The sequence below is a fragment of the Phaeodactylum tricornutum genome, chromosome 9, assembly GCF_000150955.2.
Source record: "Phaeodactylum tricornutum CCAP 1055/1 chromosome 9, whole genome shotgun sequence".
Lineage (NCBI taxonomy): Eukaryota > Bacillariophyta > Bacillariophyceae > Surirellales > Neidiaceae > Phaeodactylum > Phaeodactylum tricornutum.
The window spans coordinates 509020-522621 of record NC_011677.1 but is presented as its reverse complement, the minus strand read 5'-3'; the positions used below and the strand labels follow the sequence as shown (position 1 = coordinate 522621).

The window sequence follows — 13602 nt, the reverse complement described above, 5'->3', positions numbered from 1 at the left end:
AAAACTCACAGTCCGTTAGACAAGTTAATAGTAAAACAAATCATAGTAGGTCTCCTACACAATACTATACAAAAGCAACGTCTTCAAGGATATCTCTAGCTATCTGGTAAGGTTGGCAATATATCCTTTTAGCATACGCTGACTGAGAAGTTCTCGTCATTATCTGTTGACATTTCTTCCCTAGCGGTTATTGAGATTTTTGACCCGGCACGAGTTGGTTTTTCGTATTCGCCGTAAAGTCACGAAAATAATTCGATCAATGGGGCTAGTATAGAGCTACCACACCCTGCCAGTATCAACCTTTGTGCCACCACTCAGCTTGCAAAGAGAAAAGCGGAATAAGATGTGAATTTATGTGGAAAGTAGATGTAGCAATGACAGCATCGGCATACTTACTTGATCGGGTCGCATATACTCGCCTGCAATAACAATATAATGCGCCATGTAAAGAAAGTAGTTGTGAAGCTTTTCTCTGGTCTCGGCATCACTTGATAGGTGCTCATTCTGGTCCAATGCCCGTTTCATATGATATACCCACCGATCAGCAGCTTGCGGCCCAATATTGTAGTTTGCGTGTCGGCCAACGAGACGAGTGTATTTGCCTTTCTTTTGTTTGTACAAATCAGGACCACCGAATGTTTGGACAAAAAATAAGTACTGGTTTTCAATGGCTTCCGCGCGTGTGCTGCTTGAAAAAATATTTAGAAACCAAGTTGCCTCTCGATCATCAAAAACGAAATTGTAAAACATTTCTGACAATCCTCGAAATCCTTTTTCTCCCCCAATGCGCTCAAAGATTGATGGCACGAGACGTTGGGCCTCCAACGACTCGTCATAGGATACTCCACATCGTTCTTGGGTTGCCTGCTGCAGCTGTAGCTTGCTCATGTCAAGGCCCAGATTGTCTCTTTTTGGTGCTTCTCTTTGTCTAGTTGGAAGAGGTAACCGAGTCAGATTCGACCACTTGATAGAAAACCAAATGAAAGCGGTTTACTATAATCTTTAGTCTCAGTTCCATCAACCGGAAAGTTGTGGAATGCCTTTGCATTGAGAGAAGCATACCAAAACCATTACATCGTTGTTTTCGTTTGACAGACTGTCGGCGACGACATATCTTGAAAAAGTCGATTATACTTTTCACTCCAATCCGTCAGTGATTCCAAAACGAATCTTTCTATATTTATAGAAAAATTCGGTATGGTCTTGTCATACGACAGGATTCGCTTGACATGAATAGCTAGACTACAGGTCTCGTCATCGAACCCTTTCGATTCCTTGGGTTTTGCGGCTGATTGCGATCAACCGAGAATTCCAGCCCAGGTAGTTTTATCTCCAAAAAAGGCTCTTTCTCGCGTAGAAAACTCGGGCGGGGATCGCAGCAGTTCGACCATTCACACTACGGTCACAAAAGCAAAATCTCCACCGTTGTTGAACAATACGATAAAACACGATTATTACCCACTTATCATCATGGTGAAACATCTGGAATCGATGGACGACTTCAACACTATGTTGGAGACCTCCAAGACAAAGCTTGTTGTGGTCGACTTTACGGCTACATGGTAGGTTTTCTGATTATTGGCGAGAGGCTTTGACAGATTTCACCGCCGCGCAAATCCTCAATGCGGTCAAAATATGTCTTTCATCTTCCTTTTATGAAAGAAAGGTCTCTGACAATTCCATTGTTTCTAAATTCTAAAGGTGTGGTAAGATATTTGTTGCGAAAATATCGGAGAATCTTTTCGGAGCTGACTCGCACCTAACGGTCACGCATGCGGGAAACCGGATATCTCATAGACACGGGCTTTTCAACATTGATGTCGTGAGTTACCAAAGAAAGTAACGCAAGCTCACTGAAATCTCCATTTTGTTATTTTAGGACCTTGCAAGTACATTGGACCCATTTTCGAAAAGCTAGCGGAAGAGAATCCGGATATTGAATTCGTGAAAGTCGATGTTGACGAAGCCGACGACGTCGCCGCCCACTGCGGTGTCCGCGCCATGCCCACGTTCCAATTCTTTCGAAATGGAGAAAAAATCGAGGAAATGATGGGGGCAGACCAAAACAAACTTGCCGCACTCGTGGCGAAGCTCAAGTAAATTTCCAGTTGGCTTCTACGAGTCTACCAAACACGCAAATGTTTCATGGGAATAAATAGCTTCTTTCTTTAATGCAAATTTAAAATTTAATCGTTACGGCCTTCGAGTTCGTAGGCAACAATTCCATCGGAAGTGATGAGGTATACAACGGCGCCATAACCACTTAAACAATCTCGTTCCAGAGCACTTAAAAATGCTTTTCCGCATGCTTCCACGAGTTCATCTCCTGACAGATTTGGTTGGTAGGCGGCTTCGGCGGTTCCGTAGATGGACTTGATTGCTGCGCCTGCACAAACAAACTCATTCGATAAAGAGGTCGCACCTATCATGTCGAGCGAACACAGATATGGTCGGTATGCCGTTGTGGAGTTTACTGTTGCATCCGAGCTGATGGGTGACATTTTCTTTTCAGAAACGCAAGGTTCGAGGCCAATCACGAGTGGTTCAACAAAATACGGCGCCCGTTTTCGATTGTAGAGTACGTGACTAGTCAGTGATGTCATGGACCGGGGAGAAATGAATCTTTGGTTTTCTGTTCCCGAGATTCCCATACCTCTCTGATACTTTCGGGCAACTTGCGCGGCAAGCTCTTGTTTCAACGACTGTACGTCGCCTTCCATTCCAGTAAAGCCGACCAGTAATAGGGATGACGGAGCCAGAACGGACCGTGGCCCGACATTCACTAGGGCAGGTCCACTACCGAATCGTCGGTCAACAGCCAAGGCTACGCAATCTTTCCCAGCCATGGCCAATAAGGAACCTCCATTCATGGTTAAAGGATCTTGCTGCTGTGAATCTACGAGCGGTAGTGTTGTGCCAAGTAACAGGGACAATGTGACCCAACGCCGAAAACAGCTAACATCGCAACGGCTCCGTGAACGCGCTCTCTGCCGTTTCGTGTCCATGCTACACTAAATCGTCACAGTCTCCAATGTTGGAGGCTCTCTCTATCTTTCTCTCTCTCTCTCTGAAGTCACTCTGGCTTTCCTTGTGCAGTACACGACTTTGCCTTATAGTTAGAGGGCGATTTTCCATTGTGAAATGGTTCGTCGTTTCCAGTTTCCGGATGAAATATTTGTGTCATCTTGTGATCTGTCTGTCCGGCGTCGCTTGGAGGTCAGAGAAAATTCTTCCCATGCATTCAGTGACATCGAGACATAGGACATAGACATACGTCACGTTTTCAGACACGACGTTGGGATCGGCATGGCACGGCTCTGTCTAGTGTACAGCAAGTGTAACCGACGAAGCACCCGGTAAAGCGAGACGGCCAAGCCCCGACTGGACCCCGCCCACAGCCCGCAGCAGCGTAGGGGGTCAACGAAAAAGCAGATCCAGCGGTCTTCGCATACCCGCGATTTTGAGCGTTTTACTATGTTTGCGGCAACCGTTCGAAGGTATGTTTGTTTCTATCGCTGTACCGTTTATGTTTTAGGCAGCGACGCAGAGAATCAAGTTGAACATAAGACTATGAGATGATCTAGAACGTTACCGTCTGACAGTCCTCCCCAGTTCGTATTCGTTCCGGTAGATTTTGTACGGCCAATTCGTATGTATCTGGTCACCACGGTGGTGGAAAAGACACCAAACAGAATATAAGCACTTGTTTCGAGGCAGAAACGGCCAGTACCTTATTGAATGCTTCAGCATTCATGTAGCTGCGAAGCTTTGGTGCGTCTTTCTTATACAAGACAGGCGTGTAGACTCACGCGTTCTTCGTGTTGCCTTGACTTGTCTCGACAGTGCGACCAAGGGTGCCAATCGACGCACGGTCTCGCTGGCCAGTCGCACCTTCTCCTCCGACGGTGGCAAGAAAGAATTGCCGTTCGGTTTGAGCAAGATTTTTGGCGTCGCTGAGACGGATAATCTGATTGCCACCGATCGCGACCGCAAAATTCACAAAGGAAACATCCCCGACTTTATTCCGGACGATATCAAGAAGGATCTCGACAAACTTGGTATCGATAACATTGAAGAGCTCGACGAACTGGAAGCTGCGAACACAGAGGGATACAATGATTTGGGTCTGGTTCCTCCGGAAGGCACCGGGACTTTTGCCTCTCCTATCTTGGTCCCTTCCCGACGTGCTACCCGGCAGGTTGGTTTTGTCGACCCGGAATCCCACGAAGTTTTTTGGTTTACCATCCACAACGACGACAATTCGTATTACATCAAGGATCTGGGTCTCTTTTTTAAGATGCTTCACATTCCCGACGAAGAAGCGTTTGCTGGAGCCCACTAAATTGGTAGTAGTGTAGTTATTGAGAGTAACAAAACAACGACTTACTGTAAAACCTTACGTTAGCTTTGACTGTGAAATTGCTGCGACCGTTCCCAGCGTTCCTCTTCGTACCGGATCACGAGCGCGAGCCATGTTGGATGGCTCGGCAGAGTAAACGTCTTGTATTCACCGGTCGATGGATGCGGCAGCGCAATCTCCATTGCCCACAGACAAAGGCGACTGTGGGGGTCCTCGCTTCCTTCGTTCGGACGCGGCTCCAGCTTGGGACCGTAGCGTTGATCACCATAAATCGCATGCCCCATGCCTTGCATGTGTCGGCGAAGCTGATGCTTCCGTCCAGTCACCGGGCGCAGGTCAATCAAGGTCAACCACCCGAAATCCAAGGATCGAACGTACCTGAGTACGCTGTAGTGCGTCTCCGCTGGTTTTCCTGATAAAGATGCTTCAATGGTTCCTTCTTGTTTTGGCAGCTTTCCGTACAGGAGCGCACGGTATCGCTTTCGACAAGCGCGGTCCGCAAAGCATTGCTTCAGTTTCACTTCGGCAACACGAGTTTTCGCCAGTACAAGTATACCCCCTGTTCCGGCGTCCAGCCGATGGCATACGCGGGGTTTCGTCAAAGCACTGTCTAGTATACTATTTTGAGTGGGCCACGGCACCTTGGTGCCAGGTTTGAGTGCCAACGGCAGCAACAGATCGGATCGTCCCAAGGTCTGATTTTCCCCGCCCTGGACGGCCATACCTTGTGGCTTGTCGATGATTGCTAAATATAGATCGCTGTAAATAACTGGGAGCGGGCGGCTCCAAATGGCGGGAGGTGGGGGCCCCAACTCGGGATGAGCCCTCTTGCTATGATGGTCTATAGCTTCGAGCGTCGGAAAACCACGGACACAGGTGGCGCAAACGAACCGTTTCTTCAGATTTGATGCCGTGACAGTCTCTTTCGTGAATTGGGGCTCTGGTTCGTTTCTAGGCAGAAAGCGGTGTAGTATCAGCTTCCAGGTACATCTCTCCGTATTCCGATCCTTTCCTCCAATTGTTGATGATGTATCCACACAGACACGGCATCGTTTCGGAAAGAAGAAAACCCTCCCAAAATTCATGGAAAGCAGAGGCTTGCCCTTTTCGACAATGGGAAGACCGACTCTAATTTCCTGCCTCGTTGTGTCTTCTCTTTCCAAACGAAGAAAGAGGCCGAATTTTTGGGTGTCTCCGAAACTGTGGTCGGCCGTGTCGAAGCAGAAGGCGTACCAGCCCGATGCCGGTACCGTGACGGACTCGGTCCCAAAGCTCGAAATGCTGGACGCCGTGGGATCGAACCGACAAACACTCGATGTCCACGAGCTAACACGCGAATCTGCACTCGGGTACGCATTTTGCAAATTGCCCTCCCACGAACCCATCCCCACGGTGGTGTATGGCCATGGCCGATGCCTATCCTGTTTGTTAGGCGACAATCGAGGAGAATGGGAGGCGACGAGAACGCTTTTCCCGCAGGAACGTGAGAAAGGCTATTTATGAGTTTCCAGCGTCGTACTAGATTTTTGGGGATTTCTATTCGTCAGAAACTATAGCATCGACTACTTTGTATATATTGGAAAATGTCACTGCTGGAGGCTGAAAAAGTCAGTCGCCCCTTCAATCGGTGTGACAAAGTATCACAAGACATCGGAAAAGCAAGGGTGTTGATGGTATTGGTCGTTTACATTAGTATATGTTTGCGTCCCGGAAGATAGCAATCCAATTAGTTGTGAAAAGGTTACAATGAGTCGGCGGCAGGGAATCATCCGCTGGTGGTATTGGCTTCATTTTTCTACGTTGGTAGTCATTTTGCCGACAATCGCGGCAGCAACCAGACTTTCGCGATATGTTGACCTCGGAGCCTCTAAGGACTCGCAAGGTCCGACCTCCAAAGTCAGGACTATTGTTGTCGATCTAGCGACAGCAACTCGAAAAGTGAGGAAAGAACGAACCGAACATCTGGTGGAAGAGCATCATTTACACCCGTCAGACCGTGGCGTACGAGAATGGATCGTTTTAAAAAAACTGTATGATGCGGTTGAAGGAACGGAAGAGATGCAGACAGAGGGACATTGGCTCGACGAAAACTACAACCTTTGCATGTGGAGAGGTATCACCTGTGGTCCTGATAAAAGCGATTTAATAGAAATGGAGAAAGGGGGTGTGACAGTGCCGGCAGACGCAATCACCAAAATTGTGCTGGTCCACGAAGAGTTGCAAGGAACTTTGCCAACGGAGCTAGGGATGTTGGAATTCCTGACTCGCTTGGAGCTTCAGTACAACGAACTCCATGGCAGTATCCCTGACAACTATTCCTACATCCCAAGACTGCGATTGATTGATCTAAGTCATAATGACCTCAGTGGCTCGATACCGGAAACTTTAGGGACGCACTCCACTCGATTGGAAGGAATCCACATCGCCGACAATCATCTCATAGGCCAAATTCCGCCTAACTTAGTGGCCTGGTCAAACCTGCGGCATTTTGATGTGAGCAATAACGTGCTAACGGGGACGATACCGGATGCACTATTCGAATTGAAAAATTTGAAATACTTGGTTGCCGCCGACAACTGGATATCTGGAGAGTTGCCAAGCCGCGTTGCGAACTTATCCAGCCTTCGTTTACTAGATCTGGGATCCATGCTTCTTTGTGGACCCCTTCCTTTCAACATTAACCAACTGAAAAGTCTGCAGGACTTGAATTTGGGTGACAACCGTTTCACGGGAGCTCTACCATCTGAGATTTGGGACCTGTCTGAACTCCAAACATTCCTTGCTTCCAACAATCAATTCACGGGAACTCTGCCAACCTCGGCCAAAGAGGTTGGCTGGCACGAACTGACAAATCTTAGTGTACTCCGTCTAGATAACAATCGTCTAACAGGCTCGATTCCGCGTGACCTTTTTGTTGGACTCAAAGCGTCGCTGCAATGGTAAGCAATACAGGAAGAACAAGGTTTTGAGCGTCATTGACACTTTGACTAACTCTATGAAAGGTTGGACTTGAGCTACAATCGTCTTTCGGGAACAATTGCTACTGAAATTGGACAGATGATAAGGTTGCGCACAATCGACGTCATGGCCAACATGATCAGCGGATCTCTTCCTGACGAGATGTTAGAAATGAACATGAATTTGCGCCTCAACTTTACCAACAACTTGTAAGTTTACAAGTGATTTCGGGAACGGATCCCTTTACATTTTAGCATCTCACAAAGGGTTACTGTAACTTAGACTTACTGGTACCATTCCTGGTCTTTTCTGTGGTGAAGGTGCAATCTCTATGAATATGCTCTATGGTGAATTTGGTTGTGATGCAGTTTTGTGTCGACCAGGCACCTTCAACAATCATGGTCATGCCACTCTACATTCCGCATGCCGAGAATGCCCTGAAGCTACCGCAGATCCTGCTCTCCGTCAGATCCTCGGCCGCACCTCCTGTCGAGGTTTGGAGATTGTCCACGGTGATTTAGATGGCGATGGCGTCTTGTCCGATAGGGAAATTCTGAGGATGATTTACATTGACACGCTTGGGCGTTTCTGGGGCGCAGAGTTTCAACCCTGGGGTGATATAACTTTTCATGAATGTGCCCTTAAAGGCATTACCTGCCGAACTGGTGAGGTCACAGTCATCGACTTAACTCACGCAAACATGTGCTCAGATGGCGACAGGAATCCTGGTCCCATTCAATTCTGCAACGGTATTCCAAGAGAAATCGGGCAACTTTCCTCGTTGGAAGAGCTACACATCAGCCGCCGCCAATTCCTCAGGGGGACAATACCAACTGAGATAGGGATGTTATCCAATCTGAAACATTTGGACTTGTCTAGCTCACCGGTTATGTCTGGGACGCTTCCGTCCGAAATTGGCTTGCTAACAAAACTTTCTGTGCTGATGGTGAGCAATAGGGCATGGCATAATGTTCAGGATTGTGAACTGCTTATACTTACGCTTGCTGCTTTCAGCTATCACACGGGCGATTCACCGGAACTGTTCCTTTCCAGATTTACAATTTGCCCTCGCTTCAATATTTGCATTTAACAAACAACGATTTTTCAGGTACACTGCCGAACGACTTAGGGATGAATAGCCTGATTGAATTTATGGTATCTCAGAATTCTTTTAGTGGAACGCTTCCTACCGAATTGGGTAGTCTCATGAAAATGACAAACCTTGAGTTGTCCAGCAACAACTTTAGCGGAACGATTCCTAAAGAGGTTTCCGAATCTGCCTCCCTTCTGCGTATTGGTAAATTGATTTCTTTCTCTTGATTTTCAATTTATTCTGATGTTGTTCTGACAAACAGTCAATGTAATTTTCTTCAGATTTGTTCAACAATCTTCTGTCCGGACCTCTGCCGGAATCATTTCCCGGTAATCTGCAGATATTTCATGCGAAGGACAACCAGCTGACTGGGACCATACCGATGAGTATGGGGCTGCTTCCGTACCTTATTTGGCTAGACCTGTAAGTTGTGGCTATATCAGCTGCTGATGAGTCTTCGTTTCTCACATACTGACTTGCGCTGCGACAGAAGCGAAAACCTTTTTCACGGCACGGTGCCTTCTACTTTTGGCTCCAATAGATCAATTCGAGACTTGCACCTTGGCCAAAATTTTTTGTACGACCCATTACCCCGGGGGCTTTGCTCCAATCCCAACATCAACAATGGAAGTACGTCAAAATACGGGTGCGATGCTATCCTTTGCGCTTTAGGAAGCTATTCGACTCTCGGGTTTGCTTCAGATGCTGAGGGATGCACTGAATGTCCACCGGGTGAGCTAACGTGTTATCTCGGGAGCAATTCGTGTTTTTCCCTCACAGAGCAAGATTTCCTTGTCATTCTGTATGAAACAATGCAAGGCAATCTGTGGCCAGAATCCCTACGAGAAAACTGGAGAGATATTGATATAGACCACTGCAACTGGGGTGGCCTAAGTTGTGACAGCGCGGGCAAACTGACAAGTTTAACGTTGCCGCTCATTGGAAGCGAAGGGGTCCTATAAATACAAAGACAATAGACTCGATGCCTCCTGGATCACACAAAATAGCGTTCGAATATGAGTTACGGAAGAAAATCACAGCGCTCTCTGCCTCCTATTCCGTATGTTGTGTGACATTCAATGACAGCGCGGAGATTTACAATACTATTAGACCACATATCCTAACTGTAAATCTTATTTTTCTTTTTTGGCTGTGGCGCGTATCCGTGCAAACAACTACAAAGCTTGTTAGCATCTTTAGCTAGTCTAGCTAGAGGCGAGATGTCCTATTTAGCAGATGGTGGTATCTACTTTCTCTTTTGATTTTGTTCGAAATTGGAAAATGTCCAAGTTGGCTGCCGAAACGAGACGTTTTCAACAGTAAATTAGATATGGAACACCATTTCATTTGTCATGGTCAAAACATTAAATCTTAAAAGGCTTGGCAATCAACGAAACTGGGAGTCTTGGTACTGCTTTCAGGCGATGTACACAGAGCATGAAGTTCAGCAAGAAAGTGGATTTCGAAGGCTCCAATAAAGAATCGCCCACTGGTTCGGGTGGCTCCATTGTTCTGGTAGTAATCCTTGTCGTACTTTTGGCACCTTGTGTTGCTGTGCGTTTTGGTAATAAGAAGACAAGAGAGGTTATATACGATGACGGAACGAAAATGCTGTTTCAAGCCACCGAAAACACTAACTGCGAAGCGCTTGAATTAAACGGTAAAAAAGATGATTCCCACAGAAACCCTGGTGATAGTGGAGTAACAACTGACACTGGTAAACACGAAAGGGAAGAGATAGTTCCAAAATCACGGCTAGCTCACGAAAGTCGTAAGGAACAGCAAAATTGGCGATGCGCTTGCGAAGGAGGCTTTCTGCCACCAGGGCTGCTCAAGTCTTTTGCCGGCGCAGAAGCAGTGATGCGTATGAGCTCTGGGCAATGTTACCATAAGCAAACGTAATCATACTTTTGGTGATGAAATGTTCTACAACGCGCAAATAAACTTCCAGTAGCAATCTGCTTTACAGTCAACTGTGAGCTAACCAAATTTACGTTACATTTTGTTCCTACAGCATAAGATTTACAGCCGCAGCTGTTGTGATTGGTATCAACAGGTTGTCGTATCCGAAAGAAAACGCCTCGGCGAGACAACACGCTAAGCTTCCGAATGCAATTTTCCAAGGGCTTGCAAAACCTCCTAGATATACTCCGCCAATAGCGCTAGCTGCAATGAAGCAGGCCGCACAACCTGCCACAGATGCTGAAGCGTGTATTTTGGGCGACCTGATTGACCTTCCAACCCAAGATGCCAATGGATCAGCAATCGAAAGACATTCGACAGCGTACTGGGCAATCTGTAGTGGGAATAGGTATGCAGTAAGAGCTGTTCCAATTAAAAAATAGAAAGCTCCAGGAAGACATCCTGCCTTCATTTCTTCCGGTCGCAGTAACTCAGAAAATGTCCGAGTATACAAGTCGGATTGAAAACAGCGAATGTACGCCATTCCAAAGGCGCTCAGCAAAAGGAGACATATGCACACATCCAGCGGAAGTAAGTACGACACTTGAACAAGAGCATGACCTGTCAAAGCATGCTGCCATCGTCGCTTCGCTTCTATTCCCAATGACACTTTGGTCACCACGACTTGAAAAACGGCAATCAGCAAAATAAGCGATAGACCCTGACCAACGGCAGCTTTCATCTTTTATGAACGGCAGATATTCGCATCCTCTTTTATCGATACAGCAAACACGCAGAATTTCTGTTCTCTTTCAAGACGACAAGCACGAATTTCGGTACGCTGTCATAATTTATTGACTATGTTAGATAACACAACTCTCATGCGCTTTGAAAATCTGCTTACTTCACAGTAAAGAGACAAGCTCTTTGCACTGACTGCGACAGAGATGGAAAAAAGGAATTCTACCGGCAATTGACAGACTGATGTGAAAACAGAGAGTAACCGTAAACAAGTACCGGTAAGTATGCGCGCAACCTTTACTTGTTCCGTTGGCGTCTGTCATTTGATGTCACGCAGACTTGAAAAGTCGTTCGCTCCATTGTGAAAAATATCATGCGACAACGTTCAGAAAGGCCGGCGTGCAATCGGTTTGCCTTGTTTCTGATCCGCTGCTTTTTGAGCAACGACCTGCGGAGGACCACAATGATCTTTCTCTTGTCGTGAGAGCTAGTTCTATTACCTGTTCAATTACCTGCTTTCTTGTATTACTCGAAGCTCTCGTTCTTCTATCATGCGTGGTAAGTGATGTAAGACGATCGTATCAAAACGAAGGGAAGAGAGACCAGCCGATATGAGCAACTTGGAATTTTTTGGTTTGCTTTTAGTCTCAGTAGATATTCTACGTGTATCCTACGTGTGGCTAGCAATGCACTGCTCATGTTTCACCAAAACTTGTTTCTGACTGCGTTATGCGCTACTTCACATACAGAATGCATTTCGATTCATTTGGGCCAGGCCGGTATTCAGACTGGAAATCAGTGCTGGGAGCTTTACTGCTTGGAGCATGGTATCGAACCCGATGGTACGATGCCTGGCGACAAGTCTTTAGGAAAAGCTGACGACTCCTTCAACACTTTCTTCAGCGAGACATCCTCTGGTAGTCATGTCCCCCGCGCTGTTTACGTCGATCTCGAGCCATCTGTCTGTGACGAAGTGCGCAATGGTACCTACAAGCAGCTTTACCACCCCGAACAGATTATTAACGGAAAAGAGGATGCCGCCAACAACTACGCTCGTGGACACTACGTAAGTATTATGATCAACCGTTCACCAGAATGTCTGGCTGTATTTCTTAACTTATTTACTCTACTTTCGTTAGACCACTGGCAAGGAAATTGTCGACTTGGTATTGGATCGTATCCGCAAGTTGGCGGACAACTGCACCGGCCTTCAAGGATTCCTCGTCTTTCACGCGACTGGTGGAGGTACCGGATCCGGTCTAGGAAGTCTTCTATTGGAGCGCTTGAGTGTGGACTACGGACGCAAGTCTAAGCTCTCGTTCGCCGTCTCTCCATCACCCCAAGTCTCGACGGCGGTGGTGGAACCTTACAACTCAGTCCTCTCCACCCATGCCCTCCTTGAGCACACGGTGCGTTTAGATTAGTTGTGCAATAAATGGTCTTCGTAAATAGCTTGTCTCACCTTTTGGGTTTTTTCATAGGACTGCACTTTCTGTCTCGACAACGAAGCTCTCTACGAGGTCTGCCGTCGCAATCTCGGAATCGAGCGCCCTACCTACACCAACTTGAACCGTCTCATTGCTCAGGTCATCTCGTCGCTCACCGCCTCGCTTCGTTTTGATGGAGCACTTAACGTCGATGTTACGGAATTCCAGACAAACTTGGTACCTTACCCCCGTATCCATTTCATGTTGACTTCTTACGCGCCTGTCATCTCAACCGAAAAAGCTTTCCATGAGAACCTTACGGTCGCCGAAATCACCAACAGCGTTTTCGAGCCGAGCAACATGATGACCAAGTGTGATCCTCGTCACGGAAAATATATGGCCTGTTGCCTGATGTACCGTGGCGACGTCGTGCCTAAGGACGTTAACGCTGCCGTCGCTACCATTAAGACAAAGCGCACGATTCAATTCGTTGATTGGTGCCCCACTGGTTTCAAGTGTGGCATCAATTATCAGGCGCCCATGCAGGTTCCGGGCGGAGATCTTGCCCAGGTTAAGCGTGCCGTGTGCATGGTTGCAAACACCACGGCCATCGCCGAAGCTCTTTCTCGTATCGACCACAAGTTTGATCTCATGTATGCCAAACGTGCGTTCGTTCATTGGTACGTCGGCGAAGGAATGGAAGAAGGAGAATTTTCCGAGGCCCGTGAAGATTTGGCGGCGCTTGAGAAAGACTACGAAGAGGTTGGTGCGGAGACTGGCGATGGCGCGGACGCTGGATTGGATGAAGAGTATTAGTTTTCGGATGGGCAAGCAGACTCTTTGATAGTTGTATAAGCCATTCGTGGTCTTGTCTTTAGCTTCCAAAATATGTTCCTACTAGATTTTACATCAAGGTAGATATACTTCTAGACTTCCGCGCACACGACTTTTTGGTGATCTTATTCCAAGCTTCTACATGGTAAGCGACAAGCAAAAGTAGCTAACTTAGGGTAGGGGGTTGCAAGATTCAGTCGTTAACAAGCACTGCGATCGCTAACGCTCAGCGTCAACACACAACATCCAAATAGCTGTGAAAGGTTCTCATGTCAGACTAGATCCAC

The 13602-nt window shown here is 47.0% G+C and overlaps 8 protein-coding genes across 8 annotated transcripts; 5 read left to right on the top strand and 3 right to left on the bottom strand.

The window, feature by feature from the left end:
• Positions 1 to 414: 414 nt before the first annotated feature.
• Positions 415 to 801, bottom strand: PHATRDRAFT_7107 (predicted protein; the record flags this gene model as incomplete). The annotated part of the gene is made up of 1 exon (XM_002180415.1): positions 415 to 801. A coding segment is annotated over one exon (387 nt), but the record flags the coding sequence as incomplete, so codon positions are not given.
• A 616-nt stretch (positions 802 to 1417) lies between these two features.
• Trx-h1 (thioredoxin h) lies at positions 1418 to 2219 on the top strand. Its single transcript, XM_002180624.1, has 3 exons — positions 1418 to 1562; positions 1702 to 1706; positions 1880 to 2219. Exons 1-3 carry the CDS (start codon positions 1471 to 1473, stop codon positions 2098 to 2100), a joined length of 318 nt encoding a protein of 105 aa, XP_002180660.1. The 5' UTR covers positions 1418 to 1470; the 3' UTR covers positions 2101 to 2219.
• Positions 2187 to 2870, bottom strand: PHATRDRAFT_12731 (predicted protein; the record flags this gene model as incomplete). The annotated part of the gene is made up of 1 exon (XM_002180414.1): positions 2187 to 2870. One exon carries the CDS (start codon positions 2868 to 2870, stop codon positions 2187 to 2189), a length of 684 nt encoding a protein of 227 aa, XP_002180450.1.
• Positions 2871 to 3031: 161 nt separating this feature from the next.
• On the top strand, positions 3032 to 4391 carry PHATRDRAFT_46187 (predicted protein; the record flags this gene model as incomplete). The annotated part of the gene is made up of 3 exons (XM_002180623.1): positions 3032 to 3095; positions 3333 to 3497; positions 3804 to 4391. The coding sequence occupies 3 exons, from the start codon at positions 3032 to 3034 to the stop codon at positions 4340 to 4342; spliced, it is 768 nt and encodes a 255-aa protein (XP_002180659.1). The 3' UTR covers positions 4343 to 4391.
• A 91-nt stretch (positions 4392 to 4482) lies between these two features.
• PHATRDRAFT_12586 (predicted protein) lies at positions 4483 to 5130 on the bottom strand (the record flags this gene model as incomplete). The annotated part of the gene is made up of 1 exon (XM_002180413.1): positions 4483 to 5130. A coding segment is annotated over one exon (648 nt), but the record flags the coding sequence as incomplete, so codon positions are not given.
• Positions 5131 to 6562: 1432 nt separating this feature from the next.
• PHATRDRAFT_12550 (predicted protein) lies at positions 6563 to 7474 on the top strand (the record flags this gene model as incomplete). The annotated part of the gene is made up of 2 exons (XM_002180622.1): positions 6563 to 7299; positions 7363 to 7474. Coding segments are annotated over 2 exons (849 nt in total), but the record flags the coding sequence as incomplete, so codon positions are not given.
• A 2374-nt stretch (positions 7475 to 9848) lies between these two features.
• On the top strand, positions 9849 to 10313 carry PHATRDRAFT_36086 (predicted protein; the record flags this gene model as incomplete). The annotated part of the gene is made up of 1 exon (XM_002180621.1): positions 9849 to 10313. The coding sequence occupies one exon, from the start codon at positions 9849 to 9851 to the stop codon at positions 10311 to 10313; it is 465 nt and encodes a 154-aa protein (XP_002180657.1).
• Positions 10314 to 11526: 1213 nt separating this feature from the next.
• On the top strand, positions 11527 to 13378 carry PHATRDRAFT_54534 (predicted protein). The gene is made up of 4 exons (XM_002180620.1): positions 11527 to 11612; positions 11804 to 12120; positions 12194 to 12463; positions 12536 to 13378. The coding sequence occupies exons 1-4, from the start codon at positions 11606 to 11608 to the stop codon at positions 13295 to 13297; spliced, it is 1356 nt and encodes a 451-aa protein (XP_002180656.1). The 5' UTR covers positions 11527 to 11605; the 3' UTR covers positions 13298 to 13378.
• Positions 13379 to 13602: the final 224 nt, after the last annotated feature.